The sequence below is a fragment of the Amborella trichopoda genome, chromosome 2, assembly GCF_054954075.1.
Source record: "Amborella trichopoda isolate Santa Cruz 75 chromosome 2, AtrichopodaSantaCruz75HAP2 v2.0, whole genome shotgun sequence".
Classification (NCBI taxonomy): Eukaryota; Viridiplantae; Streptophyta; class Magnoliopsida; order Amborellales; family Amborellaceae; genus Amborella; species Amborella trichopoda.
In genome coordinates, this window is record NC_142337.1 from 43,875,854 (window position 1) to 43,892,791 (window position 16,938).

General features: G+C 37.2%; 1 protein-coding gene across 1 annotated transcript in view; it reads left to right on the top strand.

Annotated features, from left to right (window-relative positions):
* The first annotated feature begins 4,232 nt into the window (after positions 1-4,232).
* The window catches only part of LOC18440970 (eukaryotic translation initiation factor-like protein), a 28,694-nt gene continuing 15,988 nt past the window's right edge, over positions 4,233-16,938 (top strand). Inside the window, exons 1-3 of the mRNA XM_006851100.4 lie at positions 4,233-4,470; positions 4,561-5,734; positions 5,932-6,122. Of these exons, the coding sequence (XP_006851163.1) occupies positions 4,370-4,470; positions 4,561-5,734; positions 5,932-6,122 (1,466 nt within the window). The 5' untranslated portion in view covers positions 4,233-4,369. The remainder of the gene's footprint in view (positions 4,471-4,560; positions 5,735-5,931; positions 6,123-16,938) is intronic.

Here is a 16,938-nt window from a genome sequence, read left to right on the forward strand (position 1 = left end):
TCAAGATTTTGGAAACTTGGGCATAGCTTAAGCTAAAAAATTATCAAGATCACGGACCTTAAGCCTGAGGCCAAAGGGGCTATTTATAGGCAAAATGGTCCTAAGACAGCCTGTAGGTCGATTTTGCACGATTTTCGGACCAACAGAGTTCTGGCGACATTTAGAGTGGCGCCAACGACACTTGCATTGACTCCAAGTCATTAATACAACAATAATGACGGTCAATAACTATTAATTTCTCATTAATGCTGATACGGCCCTATCAGTGTCTAGCACCATTGGCAATGGCACCAATGACATTCCAACTCTTTTAAATCTTGTTTTGGACACGTGTTGCGCTCTGGTCACTCTGATTTGGTTATGATTGACCAATCACAGCTTGAAGTTATTTCGAGTGGCGCTGACGACGTTTGTAGTGTCGTTGGATGCTAGCTAGCACGCCATCTTAGTTGTACTGTCTTTTGATCATCAACCAATCGTAGCTCGACAACCATTGTCTATACTAACTCTGACATGGCTTCCAAGTCGACGAGCACAGATTGACATGTGAGCATTTCATCTCAATCTTGTCGACCAGGCTGTTTCCCACATGGTGGAGGTCTTTGGGCCTAACGATGTTTGGAATGGGTCTTGTGGCATTGGCAGTGCCGCCAGACTTCTGGTCATTTTGGAAGCTCATGGGGGCCTAGAGCTGAGTGCTGGTTGGACAGGTGCTGGTGCAACTAGGAATGGCGCCAAGCTTCTGCCCCTCCTGGTTGCCTGTTTCATAACTGAGGTGTCTTTGGTGTGTTGTCTTCGGACTTTTGGTAGGGCTTTGGTGGCCGTTGGGGCAACATCAAAGCCTGCCCTTTTGAAGTGCTCCGAAGTCAGGTTAATCAGTGTCTGTCTTGCCTTGTCTTGCCCAATTGGGGCAATGTTGGTTTGGTGGAGGCTAGGTTTGCTTAAAGGGTCCTGGTGGGGTGAATGGTTTAAAATATCCGGTGGTCTGCCTGAGACATTTCAACCCATTCATAATTTCTCCAGTCGAGATTCGAGTGTGTACAATAATCTCGTTCATAATGGAGTTCCTTTCTTTTGTGCTTCGAGGGCTTGCTTTGAGATGCGCATTTCTCTCCTCCATCTCCTTGCAACGAGCTTCGCTTCGTACCACTTGATCCTTAAGTTTCTCGAACTCTTATTCTTGAACCTCTGTAAGCGGCAGCTTGCTTTCGGCCACTCATTGGTGGCAGTCGGCAACCACTAACTCATCCTTTGATATTATAATAGGGAAGTTGTCAATTAACACTCTCTTGAGATTGAAAATTTCTTCAGCATCTCGGATATGTCTTTCACCAAATGGCAGAGCTCATGCTCGTAGGCTCCTTTTGAGCCAGTTGCCACTATTGCTGGAGATAAGGAGGTTGAACCAGTCAATAATTGCCAAGTTCTCTTTTAGTATTTGGTGAGACTCTAGTCAGCAGAGGACTATAGAAGATAGGCCATAAGGTCGAGCATTTTGTGTTCTATAGTGTGACGAAACCCTATTTATACCATGCTCTTTAAGTTGGCCTCGTTTAGGCACAAATTAGGTGGAGGAAGTATGAATATTTCTCACCTCATTAGTTTTTTGTGTGTAAGCAGTTTGATAAACCTAGAAGTTTCAAACTTGAAGTATTTTAGTTTGGTAAAGTGGTTTATACGTCAGGGGACACACTACATTTGCAGCCCCGAGGAATCATGTTGTGGTCTCTCTAAAAAAAAAAAAAGAAGAAAAATCAACGGTCTAGAATTTTCCTTAAAAAATTATCATTTTTAGCTTTTAAAACTTGTTTATTTTTAATACATTTATGTTCTCCACTTTAAAGATTATATGTACGCAAAATATTTGGTAAAAAATCCATCTCAATAATAGATCACAAAGAGGGGCACACATATTTACATATGAGTCCTAGAACTCATAAAAACTGTGTCCATTTAGTTATGAGAGCATATTTTAGTATTTCCAATTTTTGTTTTTTATGTACATCAGATTTAGCTAAAATTCACCTATATATGCTTGTAAAGGTATATTAAGAATATCCCTAAAATAATAGGGGCATTTTGGTCCATTTTTTTTTTATTTTTTAATATTTTTTTTTATAGATGCATCTCAATGAAGCCAGCTCACTCTTAAGTTTTCATCTCTCATCAAGTCAGAGTAGGGCATATCAAGGTAGTTATAGTTGTGGGTGCGGTCTGTCGAGGTGGGTTGATTGACGCATTTCCACACATGAAGCTCCTGTCGAGGCTCCATTGGCATTTTTGCATTTTTGCTTGGGCTAGCTTCCCATGATAAGTGTGCTCTTCTCATTCAATGGGAAACCAAGGCTTATGTGGCATATATGGAAGTGCGTTTGAAAAGAGGGGGATTGTCGAACCAAGAATTGCCACAACACTACAGAAGCTCTGGCATAGCTAAACACAACACGAATGTTTGTAGAAAAACACATGACAACCATGTTGGCCTGATGTGACGTATTTCACCCATAGTTAGCAAGTCTCTGTTTAAAACACGATTTTTTGAATTCGTTTAGAACTCCAAGTTTTTCAAAAGATCTTCAAAAAATCGTGTTTTTTCATAGAGCTGATGGAAACCCGTATTTTACTTTTGTTAAAAAAATTTCTTCCCTATAACTTTATTTCTTCATTAACTTAATGTTATTGAATTTTTATTTAAAGATAAAATTCCATAAAATGTTTCACCAATAGTTTTCCTTTAAAAAATTCCCAAAAAATTACAGATAATACATTCCCCAAAAAATAAGATATCAGAACAATCGTATATCTCAAAATAATAGGCAGAGGTAGAAGACTTACCTAATGAAAAATCTTTTCTTTTTTTGTGTGAGATTTGAATTTGCTTAAAGATTTTGTATACTAAAGATTTAAGCAGCTAGGAATTCAACTTGGGATTCAAATTTGCTTAAACATTTTGTAGCTTTCTTTATATACAGAGAAGTTTGATTAATTTTATTTTTTTATTTCATTGGTGTATACAACATAGCATTTTTGATTGACTACTATTTTACGTATTTGGGTATATTTTGTTTTAGTTAATTGCCAATCCTATACTGAGGGCCTTTTTTGTGTTTTTTTTTTCTTCAAACAATAATCTTATATCTTAGTTTATAGTTCTTGTTATCTACTAATGTAATTCCTGTGTTAAGTATTATTTATATTTCCTTTTATGCTCCAAATAAATATGTGATATGTTTCGTGTTGTGACAACAGAGTAAGCATTATTGTTGGACTTATTGAACGTTTAGACAATAAATTGTCAAATATCACTCTAACGACACTAGATAAGATCATAAAATTATTGTTCAATGGCTTTAATGAATCTATAGATTTTATACAATAACTGCAAATCATAATCTTATATTATATCATCCTTACATATCCAAATTGTTCACTCCATTTTTTTGAAACAAATTTGAATTATTCACACTTTGTAACTCACCTCATTTTTTGGTGATCCGTATTTTTAACCTGATTTTTTCCGCCGACTTTTTGAAACAAAACCAATTCATTACCAGTGTTCCTCAACTTGCCAACTATGATTTCACATGCTATGCATAGGGGCTGGGCTCGATATAAAAACCTACAGTATAGGGTTTCTTGATAATGATTCATGGTTCCCCTTGAATTTTTTCGTGCTTTATAAATTGCTCACTCTATACTTTCCGTACTTCAACAAACTTCCATCCAATATCCACTTTAGGAAAAGAAAAGATTTCGTTTTCTTTTTCTTATTTTAGAGTAATTTTGTATACATTGGAAAAAGTTTAAATAAGATTGCAATGTAGAACTAAAGATGCACCTTAAAAATCCATTATAAAAGGTTGTTTAAAAGTTGGAAAACCATCTAAGTGATCATCTCGATATTGAGATGTTTGAATATGAAAAAAAAAAGATTTCAAGTATGTGAAATAGCGTATCTTGCAATACATTATTTAGATCGTCAATTATTAAGATTTTCATGTATTTATAAATTTATTTGATTTGAATTATATTTAAAATTTAAAATTTTATAAATAGAGATAGAAAACAAATTATTGAATCTTTTTAAAAATTTTTATATCAAAATTACATTTACTATAAAATTTAGAGGTGCTGCTTAAATGAATTATTTAAGGTTGCAACCTTATGCAAACCTCACCCCCTTTATTTTGGGACGATCCGTATAAAATCCACGGTACCCTCTGGGAAGTCGCGGCTTTCTCAGATCTTCGGGGATCGCCTCGCCCTCGAGCTGTAGTGCAGCTTCTGCTCCTGCAGCTCTCTCTGTCTCTCTCTCGCGGTTCGTTCCTCCACCTAGAACTCTCTCTCTCTCTGTGCCAAACCGATCACCATGTCGAAAAAGAAGGCCTTCAGCGGCTCCACCATGACCCTCAAGGACTTCCATGGCGGTTCCATCCCCTCGGATCTTCATCTCCCTTCCGCCCCAGGCGTGTAAGTGCCCACCTTTTTTTTCTCATCTTACTTCCCCATCTCTCTTTTTCTCTCTCCGCCTCTCTTTAATCTGTTTCTATCTCTAACCAGTGTTGTAAGATCTGGGGATCGCTCCACCATGGACCGTCAAATTCCTGCAAGACTGGACCACCGGACACGCCCCGGATCATCAGGCACAACTCCACGTTCCGCACTCAACGAGAAATCGAATTTCTTCTCGAACCCTATTCGAATTGGCCGCAATTTTGATGAAGACGAGCGCAAACCTCTTGACGCACCTCCCTGTCGCCCTGGCTCTGCTGGTGATCTACTGGCTGATGACCGCCGCCACAAGCTCAACTTGGATCTCACAGTCAGCACTAAGCCATTCACATCCCCAAAGTCCTCTTCATTGAGCGATCACCCATCGCCAGGGTTGGGATTTAATGGAAAGTCCTCATTTTTGAGCGATCAGAGCTCTACTTTAGGGTTAGGGTTTACTGGGTCCCCTAAGGATCAGGCAAAAGTTCGGGCTTCAGGCCCACCTAATGCTTGGACTAATCGTAAAGAAGGAGCTGAGGTTTCTCAAGCTTCCTTGAATATGGGGCCTTCACGCCTGGTTAATGCTAGTGCTCTGGATAAGGTCTCATCGGGTAGATGGCAGTCAAGGCTCGTGCAATCTCAGCCATTGGGTTACTCGGCCGGAGGGACTGATGTGCTCCAATATTCTGAGAAAGAGAATGAGAGCTATGGTAATCACGGGTCTTACAGTGAAGAGAGCAGGTACGGTGATGAGTTTGGTTTTAGGGAGAAAGGGAATCAATCTCAGGCAGTTCATTACTCGGATTGTGGGAATGAAAGGGATGTCGGTGATTTGGAGGGTCACCGATCCGACAGTTCTGGTTTCAAGTGGGATAACGAAGGTGGAGCTATGGGTGGAGAAGGGAGGAGAGGCTATTCTCAAAATTCTGATGATGGGGTTTGGCCGAATGGGAAGGAAGTGCATGAACAGCCAAAATCGAAGGAAGTGCATGAACATCCAAGATCACAATCATATTACGATTCAAAGGAGAGGGGAAGAGGAACCCACAATTTTGACCATGGGTTTCAATCTGGTTCGTGGGTTTACTCTGATGGGCCCGCGGGGCCTGGTTTGAGAGAAGAAAATAAAAGTGGGTTTCAATCCAGTTTGGTTTCTGAAGTTTCAGAGAGGCCCAAGTTGAAGCTTCTTCCAAGAACTAAGCCACTCGAACCTTTGGAGACTCAAGTTCAAGATTGCAAACAGGTTTCCAATAGTTTTTTATGTCAATTGTGCATGTGCAAATGTTAGTTTGTTTAATGTGTGTTGATATCATGATTTGTGTAGGTAGTGTTTTTATCCTGTCAAGGAATTATTGTAGATGTGTTGCTGATTTTGAGGCATTGTTGTGAACATGTTGTTAATCAGAGAAATTGTTTTAAATTTGTTATTTATGGTTTCAGGGGTATCAGCAGAGTACCACTGATTATGGACAATCAGAGGTGGATGGTGAGGGTTACGTGAATACTCCTCAGAAAACACTAGGGTCAGCTGGGGTTGAGGGAAGTAATACAAATAGTGAGCGCCCCAAGTTGAATTTGAAGCCACGCTCTCAGCCTCTTGAGAAAGCAGATGAAAATGTTGAAAGAGAAAGGTTACTGATCCTTCCAAATCTTGCTCCTTTTTTTATACAAATAAACTGGCAGTATCTATCTACAGTTTCTTGTTTTGTATCATATGCTTTTTTGTCAGTCATTGTTTATTTGGTATGCTTACATGTTTCAAATACATTGTTCAGTAGTCTGGGTTCATTCTTTGCAGTAGCATATAATTTACTGTAATTGTATGATCCTAATTTGAACTCTATGATTGTGTGCATCTTTTTTTATCCTTCAATATGGCATGTTTTAAGCTTACAGCTGGAGCACAGATAGTTCTCCATAGTCTTAAAAAATGATTATATGGTTATTTACTACTTTGTCTTTGAACATCAGTTAAATTTATTCTTTTGTGTTGTGAAAGTCATCTATTTTAAATGTATCGGATTCTTAAAGTGATGCTTAAAAATATACATGATTGAGGAATATTTCCCACTTCTTCCTCTTGGAAGTGGAAATGGTTCGAGATTATCCCTTATTGATGGACATGTTTTTGGGATCCCGTAAAAGAACTGATCATATTTTCTTTGGTGATGCAATATTCTGGTTGTTCTTGTGACTGGGAAATGTTGATTATCTTTTTTCAAGTTATTAAGGGTCATTCTTATATTCTATAGAGTCTATACCTAGAAAAAAAGTACGCTTTCATTAAAAATAAAAAGACAAAAGAAAAAGGGAGACTTCTCTATTGGCTTACAATGGTGCTCACCACATGTGAAGATAAGGAAAACATAGAAGCGTCTGGTGCTCACATGGAATTTAAAAGCGACGGTGCATTCAAAATTTCATCGAATTTGGATCATGAAAATTTTGATGTATCTTAACTATGATATTTTGGAACAATTTGCTTGAGGTAAAAGCTGCCAGCCTCACATAAGAATGGCTCATGTTGTCATTGGCCCAACTTGGAGATAGATTTCATTTGTCACCTAGACAACTTGGAGAACCATCCCGGAGAATGTGTTTGGTTGTGGTAGAGTTCTGAATAGATGTCTACAATATCACATACTTGTTCTTGCTAATGACACCGCCTATTGCATTATGATAAATGTTTTTGCCTATAGCACCTCACAAAAGGTTCTTGTGCTGCTGCTCCACTCATTGCACTTGATACCTGGCCAAGGGTGCACTACAATTTGTGAATTGTTAGTTTACTATAATGTCTTGACCCCATCATTGAATGTGCTTGACTGTTAACTCTTTTGATTCCTCATTTTATGTTTGGGGTGCTATTTTCAGAACCTTGTGATCTGAAACTTATTTTCTTTTGCCTTTTTGTCTCCTAGCTTTGAGGTAAATAGTCTTGTGCTGAGTTATAGTAAAAGAGAGTCTTTTTCTCTATTTTTCTTCATATTATCCTATTTCGTGTGGTTCAAGTATGGCTTAATAGGATACTTTAAGTTTCAAAATGTTTTATTTTAGTAATTAGGAAATTGTATGTTTTTTTTATACTTGCTAAGATTCGTAACATGAATTTGTTTTTTTGTTTTTGGTTTTTAACGTAGTTAAGGGTATGTTTGATAACCCCACAATATCATGATATTTCATAGTATCGTGGGATCTAAATAAGTAATGATACTAAAAGGTGCGTGATTGATGAAAACCCTCTCCTTGGTAATCATGATGAAGCCACGTTATCTGAATTCCACAAAGTTTAAGTGGGACTTGAATTTTGTAGAATTTTGAAAAGTGTATCTTGTGGCATATGGTTTTCTGTCAACGAAACTTAATGGGATCCTGTTTGACCAGATCCTCACACTCCTCTTCCAATATCTTCGTGCCTCTCTCTCTCTCTCTCACACACACACACACATGCGCACACAAGCAGCACAACGTCTCTCTCTCTCTCTCTATTGTTCCCTATAAATAACCATTCATTTTCTCTTTGTGCATCCACTCGATCTCTCTTTATTTTAGAACATTCCATTGAAGAAGTGGAGCAAATAATTGGTTGCAGAGATGACGGTTTCGTTGCACAGTATGGGACATGTATTTCATTGTAGTTATTAGGTTTTTTTATTGGACATGAACACTATCAATGGGCAATTGGAAGGGTGTTAATGAGGTTTCTAGATAAAGAAAGGAGGGGATTCTTAAAGGAGTCTATTTGGGTATAGAACAATGTTCTAAAAAATGCTAGGCAACTCTTAGGCAACCGGCGTAGCGCCAAGCACTCAGGTGGGTGCCCAGAACCTCGGCACCCTGAGATGATTTTTTTTAGAATTGTACACATTCTGTCGAAATGCGCATACATGTAGTTATTTGTGTTAATTTTGTATTTTTTTATGCATCTATATGTAATTCAACTAACGTTTTTTTGTGCAAATATATATATATATATATATATATATGTATATATATATATGTATATATATGTATATGTATATATATGTATATATATACATATATATATATATACATATATATACATATATATATGTATATATATATATATATGGGTTATGTTAGAGTGCTCACACGGACATTTTACTCAACAAAATTTGGACACTTCAATACCCTTGCTTTGTACATGGAGCATTTTTTAATAGGGGTATTTTTGGTCATTAAGAGGGGTGTGACGTCATCCACATGGGGTGTGATGTCATCCACATGAGGCAGCATTTAATGCTCCATGTACAAAGCAAAGGTATTGAAGTGTCCAAATTTTGTCAAATACAATGTTAAATTACTCCATAGTGTGAGCACCATAACATAACCCTATATATATATATATATATATATATATATATATATATATTGAATATTGAAACACGTTCAAAAACTTCAAATCATTGAAAATTTAGTGGAAAACATAAGCAGGTCCGTAGTGTATCCGTCTCCACCTCTCCCGTCCAAACAAGGTAGTGGCATACAATGATGACACACACTTACACACACATAGAAATAGTCACATGGACTTCAAGTCCCCAATAAAAAGTATAAAACCAATTCAAGATAATGCAATACAAAAGATATGATGAAATACAAAAGAAGAGGGAAGAGATCTTCGATTCTTCAATCATCATCTGCCAGAATCTTCCTCATCATTTGCACCTCCATCTAAATCAAGGCCGCCATCATCAAAATCATTACCCTCTTCAACACATTTCTCATTTTCGTCAATTCTTCTGAATCTGCCTCATCCTTGTCTATTTGCCTCACCTATTTCGAAGTACCAACCAGAGTTGATGCGCGAGTGTCCCTCCTAAGATTTGAAGCTGAACCTGAAACATCCTTAACCATAAATCAAACTCTCCCCAGGGAAGACCTCTTCAGTCCCAAGGTCTCCAACCAGCCACTCATTAGCATTCTCCTTGTCCATGGAAGCGATGGGATCCTTCTTCTACTGATTAAACTTCTCCTTAAGCCTGTGATTCTTTCAAACAAATGTGAAATCATTGAGCTTCCTTTGCTCAAGCCTATATCTTCATTTTGTATGCACCTATAAGAAAAAAATGCGTGAGTACTATAGTACTACTACTTAACCCATCTAGATTTTCAAATTTGGACTTAGAGAGAACTAAAGTAAAATTGCAAAAGTGCTATTATATGTCTATACCTTGTATAATATAAAAGAATCTCAACTAGACATACCATCTCAAATGAACTCCTATTCTGCTCATAACTAGAAGCGCTAGTTTTAAACTCAAGACCTGAACAACCATCTTTGGAGCACTATTCCAATACTGGCTCCACAATTTAGGTGCATTCTCTATAACTGATTTAACATTTCATAAATAGTTTTAGCGAATTAAAAAAACAACATTAGTCATTAGAAACTTGAAGGAAAATTTTCAAATGAAATATATTACCTGGATCTGATTTGTTCCTTTGTCTCACTGCCATTTCTTTCTCTCAAGGCACTCGCCAAAGCCATCCATAATAGCACCTTTCCTCTCAATATATTGGTCAGCATTAAAAAACTTTGGGTTCAAATAGTGCCCAACTACATGCAATAGTCTATGAAGTTGCCTATCCCACTTTTCATCTATAGCCTCCAAAACTGGGCCATACAAGGTCATTGCGTTCAGCTGATTATGGCGAGATCCAAGCTTTCTTAGCATGTCAACACCAAGTTAGAATTAAATTACTAGGTCATATGTATATTAATAAATTTTGTTAGTCAGGTGGACTCAGCCAAGTTTGAGTCAAGTAGTCAAGCATCAATAATAATGGATTTTTGTTAGTCAAGTGGACTCAGCCAAGTTTGAGTCAAGTAATCAAAGCATCAGTAATCCTTTACGCTCTATACTTGATTACTTGTTCATTATCATTATCGTTCTGCCTATACCATTCAGGGATTCCAATGGTTGTGTTTGTTAGTATTGCATATAGTATAGCTAATGTAGGTAACCTATGTTTGTTAGTATTGCATATAGTATAGCTAATGTAGGTAACCTATGTTGCAATTTGCTTTTGGTAGTGTGTCTGTTGTGCTGTAACAAACAAAAAATTTAATAGTTTAAGTTCACGCTGTGCTGTTTCTTAGTCTGAGCTATCATGAATTGGGTTTTACATTGGTTTGATGTTATTTATGTTTTACCTTTGATTGTACATATTCCTATGTCTTATATGATGTGCATCCCATTATGTGATAAAACAATGTGTGCAAGTGCTCAGCAGATTCTTAACTGTGATCATGACTTGCTATTCTGGCTTTGGATTGGTGGGAAATAATTGCTAAGAAATGTACTGATTGTGTTACAAAGAGGGATGTGCATGGGAAATAGTTGGGAGGGCATAATATTGGAGATAAGATGTATAGGTAGAACATACTGTGAATATGCTGTCAACATTGATTTTGTAGTAAAAATAAAGGGATTGAGTAATACAAAGAAAGGGAGGCCTCTACAATTGCTAAGCATTTTCAAGAATTTTTTTCTCATTTCTTACTCTCCCATTCTCCGTTTTTTATTTTCTCTCAAACCTTTCTCAAGGAATGTATTTCCTAAATTTCCTTTGTTCGCTAGCCTTCATGAAACTTCATTGGATATATCTTTAAGCTACTTTGCAGATTTAACTTCCCAAACTACTTGTCACTTACTTCCGACAGCGGTGAGCCGGTATCTATGTTCTGGGATGAATGTTTTGAATTGAGTTGGAAGTGGGAGTTATTTAACATAATTTCTAGGAGAAATGGGTACAAGAAGCCATTAAGTAAATATGCTAGAAGCAAGTAGTTGGAAATCTGAATATTTTGGGAAATAGAACATTTACATAATTACCAGGAATTACAATGGGAAATATGATTGATAAAATCACATGAGAAACATTGAAATGACATTGAAATACTTAGGAGGCATTCAGGAAATGTATGGAAACTATGTGTATATGCTTGGGAGACCAAAGGACAGTACACAAAATAAGTTATTCCAAAGTTGTTGGACATAATTGACATTTCACCTTACTTGTTTTGGTATAAAGTGGAATGGGATCCGTTTCAAATACTTCTCCTAGGACTGGACCAAAGTTACCGGGATTGCATCGTAGGATTGTGATAGGTAACTCCTTATTATAGATGTTTATATCCAACTAAGTTGGGGAGCTCTATCAAAATTTAATTGGGATCTAATGATAAATTATCCAAGTTCGAGCTCCATTTAGTTAAAAATTGAGACCCTCGAGAGCACTCAGCTAGACTAGTAGTATAGTATACATTATATCTACAATACTATACCACATTGCTATGCAATAATATACTGCTATACTATACTACAATACTATGCTCATCATTACAGCCTTTTCCCAACTATTTGGGGTTGGCTACATGAGTTATGGTTTGCCATTTTGCCCTATTAAGGGCCATGCCCTCAGTGAGGCGATCAGTCCCTATATCTTTTCTCACTACTTCCAAACATGTTCTCATGGGCCTACCCTTTGTCCTTTTTGAGCCTTCCACTTGAACCAACTTACATCTCTTAACAGGTGCTGTACTGGGGTCTGCGTTGCACTTGGTCAGCCCAACTAAGTCTACTCTCCCCCATCGTACTGCCTATTGGAGCCACATCTAAGTTATCCTGAATGTGTTCATTTCGAATTCTATCCTTTCTTGTCTTGCCACTCATCCATCTTAACATCCTCATCTTAGCTACACTCATCCTATGAGTATGTTGTTTCTTGATTGCCCAATATTCCGCCCAATAAAGCAGGGCTGCTCTCATAGCTGTCCTATTGAACTTCCCCTTCAGCTTCATTGGTATACGGCGATCACATAGAACTCTAGTTACACATCTCCAGTTCGCATACCCAATTTTAATTCTATGTGCATCGTCTTCCTCAAGCTCTCTATTTTCCTGGATTATTGACCTAAGATATCAAAAGCGTGCTCTTTTTGGTATTTCTTGGCTGTCAATCTTAACTACTTGTCTCTACTCCTATTATTACTAAACTTGCATTCCAATATACCCTGTCTTAAACTGGCTAATTTTAAATCCTTTAGATTCTAGAGCATCCCTCCAAAGTTCTAACCTTTCGTTGATGCTGCTTTGGGGTCTCATCTGTCAAAACTATAATGTCCGGGAACGACATACACCATGGTACCTCATTTTGTAGGTGCTTAGTTAAGTCGTCCATACTATGCTAATTACTATATTTTACTATATCATACAATATGCTATTGTATTTGAATTTGCTATATATGCAACTATATACTATATATTATACTATGTAGTATAATTACTCTACCATGCTACATCAATAGAGTAAGACTATACAATACTACTATACTATACTACTATAACACAATGCTGTACTAGCTTACTAAATACCGTACCATACTACAATGCTTGGGAATCTGGATCCCTTATAACTTAGGATCTCGATCTCTTATAGGAACAAACGGGATTCCCTTCCCTAGAGCCTAGGAGTGAGATTTTGGAGCGGAAGTGACCTCGTGGTTGGAAAATCCCAGTAGCTATAATTTGGGCCCTACTTTTCGATCGACAATAGATTATTTAGATATTCTTAGATGCTCCAAATCCATTTTCTTGTGAGGAAAATGGATTAGTGGGTGGTTTAGAGTGCTCTTGGGTTCTTAGTAAAGATGGAGTTCGGAGTTTCAGTTTTAGCAGCTAGGTTAATGGCACGGTTATGGAACATGACCCCAAACATGCTCATCGGTTCTTAGTATGATATATTTTACTATATCATACATTATGCTATTGTATTTAAATTTGCTATATATGCTACTATATACTATATATTATATATTATACTGTGTAGTATAATTACTCTACCATTCTACATCAATAGAGTAAGACTATACAATACTACTATACTATACTACTATAACACAATGCTGTACTATCTTACTAAATACCGTACCATACTACAATGCTTGGGAATCTGGATCCCTTATAACTTAGGATCTCGAGCTCTGATAGGAACGAACGGGATTCCCTTCCCTAGAGCCTAGGAGTGAGATTTTGGAGCGGAAGTGACCTCGTGGTTGGAAGATCCCAGCAGCTACAATTTGGGCCTTCCCTTTCAATCGACAATAGATTATTTAGATATTCTTAGATGCTCCAAATCCATTTTCTTGTGAGGGAAATAGATTAGTGGGTGGTTTAGAGTGCTCTTGGGTTCTAAGTAAAGATGGAGTTTGGAGTTTCAGTTTTAGCAGCTAGGTTAATGGCACGGTTGTGGAACATGATCCCAATCAATAGGATATTTTAAAATTATTCTAATATTCCATAAAAGAATGCATGTGGGTTTTATAGTTCAAAAGATCAGCTCACTCTTGAAATAGATGAAAATTACAATTTCACCCTTTATTTATTTCTAGGTAGGATGCTTGAGTGGACAACCTCATGGTTCTATTCCTCTATGAATCTGTGGATGAATGGATGAAGAGATATGTATTGATGGACTGATAGAAAGATATTTGCTTGTATGTAATTATGTACGTGTGTGAGACATGCTTTCTACTCATGTATTAGTGTTGATGCAATATTGCATGGACACAAGTACTTGGTATTGCTGGAGTTTCTCCTAATGCAGATTATAAACTTTCTAAGTTGTGATGAGTCTCCTCAGGCTACTCTTTTTGGCACATGAAGGAGTTTTATTATGACCGAGCTTCTATGTTTTTGGATTAAACAAATTACTATTAGTACTCAGATGTGTGGGTTTTGTGGTGGTACTCACCACTGCAACCCTTCTTTAGGCTGCATCATCTAATCCTGTTGTCAGAAAATATCTTCTGCCAAAATAGAAAAAGAAACTGCTTTCTCATAATATTGTGGAACTTGGACAAGTTGACTTGGTTTTGGCTGTGACTGAGGTGGGGAACGAGTTTGCATTTTGAAACTCTTCTTTGATGTGTATAAGGTAACATATCTAGTATTTCATGTCAACCCGACATGTTGCTGATACTTGACATTGCTGAAACTTCTTGGGCTATATTTCCACATTATATCTGGTAGATAATATAATACATAGCAAATACTTCAAGAGTTGTTATAGTTATGATACCTTATTATATTGATATATTATGTCATTTTGTACTTATCAAATACGCTACTTCTGTACCAATTCTCTAAGGCATTCCAAAAATTTATGAGCTCTCTTAAAAATTGTCCAAAACACACTTTCTTCTAAGAACTAAGTCATGCAGTGATTGTGCTCTGACTGTGTTATTATGAGCCACACATGTCACACCACCGGTATTAAACAAATTTTGCTCCTTAGAGCATTTAAAGCAGTCTGACGTTGAAATAACTAGCTATTAAAAAGTAAGTAGTGAAGAGGTGAAGGTTTATTTCGTTTTATTTTTTAGGAGAAATTAAGGTTTATTTGGTCTTTTTTTGTTGTAGATATTTTACACATTCTTTTGACATTGCTTTAAATAGATGCAAATGTTAACTTGTGGGTTAGGGTTATTCATAGATCAAGTTAGGTTTTTAGGGTTGTGTTCTTCAAGTGTGTGAACTTATTTGTTAGGTTTTTAGGGTTGTGTTCTTCAAGTGTGTGAACTTATTTGGGGTAAATTAAGTGCATTGTAAAGAAGGAAGAATAACAAGAATTGAGTTTTAATCTCATGAAGAGACCTTATTTTATTGTATGTGGCGTGAACTCCCTTGCATGCCCAACAAAGAGCATTCTCTCTCTCTCTCTCTCTCTCTCTCTCTCTCTCTCTCTCTCTCGCCATTCTTTTCGCAATCTTTTTGCTTCATATACTAAACGTCGCTTCTGTCTTCTTTCTTCTTTGTAATAATTCATGCCTTTATATATTGTCAACTTATTCAAAAAAAAATAATTCATGCATTTCTACAAAAATAACTTAAATAGCCTAACTTGGTAAACCTAATCACAAGTAAGTCCTAATCAAAAAGATAAACATCCTGACCTTCTATTTAAACAATGACAAAAATAACCTTAGCAACTCTACGTTAATAAAGAACCAAATTGACTAGTTTCTCCTGAAAGGAATACAAACTCAAGCTACATCACATGGTATATAATTGAATTTAAGCTAACATCTGTTGTTGATGGGAACATCTAAAAAGCCTTTTTGGAAGAGGTGGTGGTCAGAATATTCTTGGTGGTGGTGAGAATTTTAAAGCGGAAAGTCTCGTAAGTATTTATAAGAATCTGGAGTAAATTCATCATTGTGAATGGCGAGTACTGAGCACCACCCAAGTTGCTGGGATCTCCCAATCTAGGTGGCAATCCCACTTCGAAATCTTGCTTTTGTGTTTTGGAAAGGGATCTTCAAAGGATATTGATTTTCAAGTTTTGGGATCTCGATACCCCCTCTTAGAGATCTCTATACCCACTATTAGGGATATGGATCCTCACCTTAAAGACCAAGATAACGACCAAACTGATGCTTTCAAGCCAATTAACTATGCAACTATACTTTTAATAAGATAGTTGCATTGCTTGATGCCCATAAACAAAGAGATCACTACTTTAAAGAGTATGTATAATCCTTGACTATAATACTCTTAAAGGTTAGGACAAAGGTCCCCAAAAGATTGGGATCGAGATCCCTAATATTTAGGGATCTCGAACCCTAGCATTTGCATTCTTTGGGCAACACCCCCAACCATTATATATTAAATATTGTACATTAAATATAAAATATGCCGGTTGGGTTGGGTTGGGTTGGGTTGAGTGGGGGTCGACCTGGACTTAGCCGGACGTGACCCGACTTGACCAGATCCCTTATCAGATTCCTATATCTGGATTTGGACTTGACATGCTTGGTCTAGAAATAGGATTCAGACTAGTACCCAATTCTGGTTGGTGGGTTGATTTGGCCCATTTGCCACCCCTACACTTATCCACCCCAATGTATAAAACCACGACTTGAGGACGGGACTTTGGCAGTCCTGCCAAGCCAAAAAGTATAAAAAAAATATAAATACAAAAAAATCTCAAAAAATAGGAAAAATATGTTTAAAGTAAATTAAACAAAGCACATCTAAACGAGGTTAAAAAGTCGTAAAAAATGGATTTTAAAAATATCAATTTCTATTAATTCAAATAGCGACCCACCTAGCGCCTAGGTGGGCTAGGGGGGCCTAGGCGGCACCCCTAGGCTGGGGTCCCTAGGCACTTGCCTTGGGTGAGCGCACGCCCAAGGTCTGTGCTCGCCCAGGGGCGAAAAAGGCCCTTGTTGAGGGAATTTTCATCTTTTTGTTTCTAAATTAAGGGGGGAAGGGGTTAGGTTCTTATGCTAAAAAGGCCTTTGTGACATTTTAGAGAGAGATAAACATCAAAAAAGTTGTGGACTATGGACTGTGTTGTTTCTTCCATTTCCAGATGATGAGTGATAAGTGAATTAAAAAATTCTGATTGTTGGCTGAA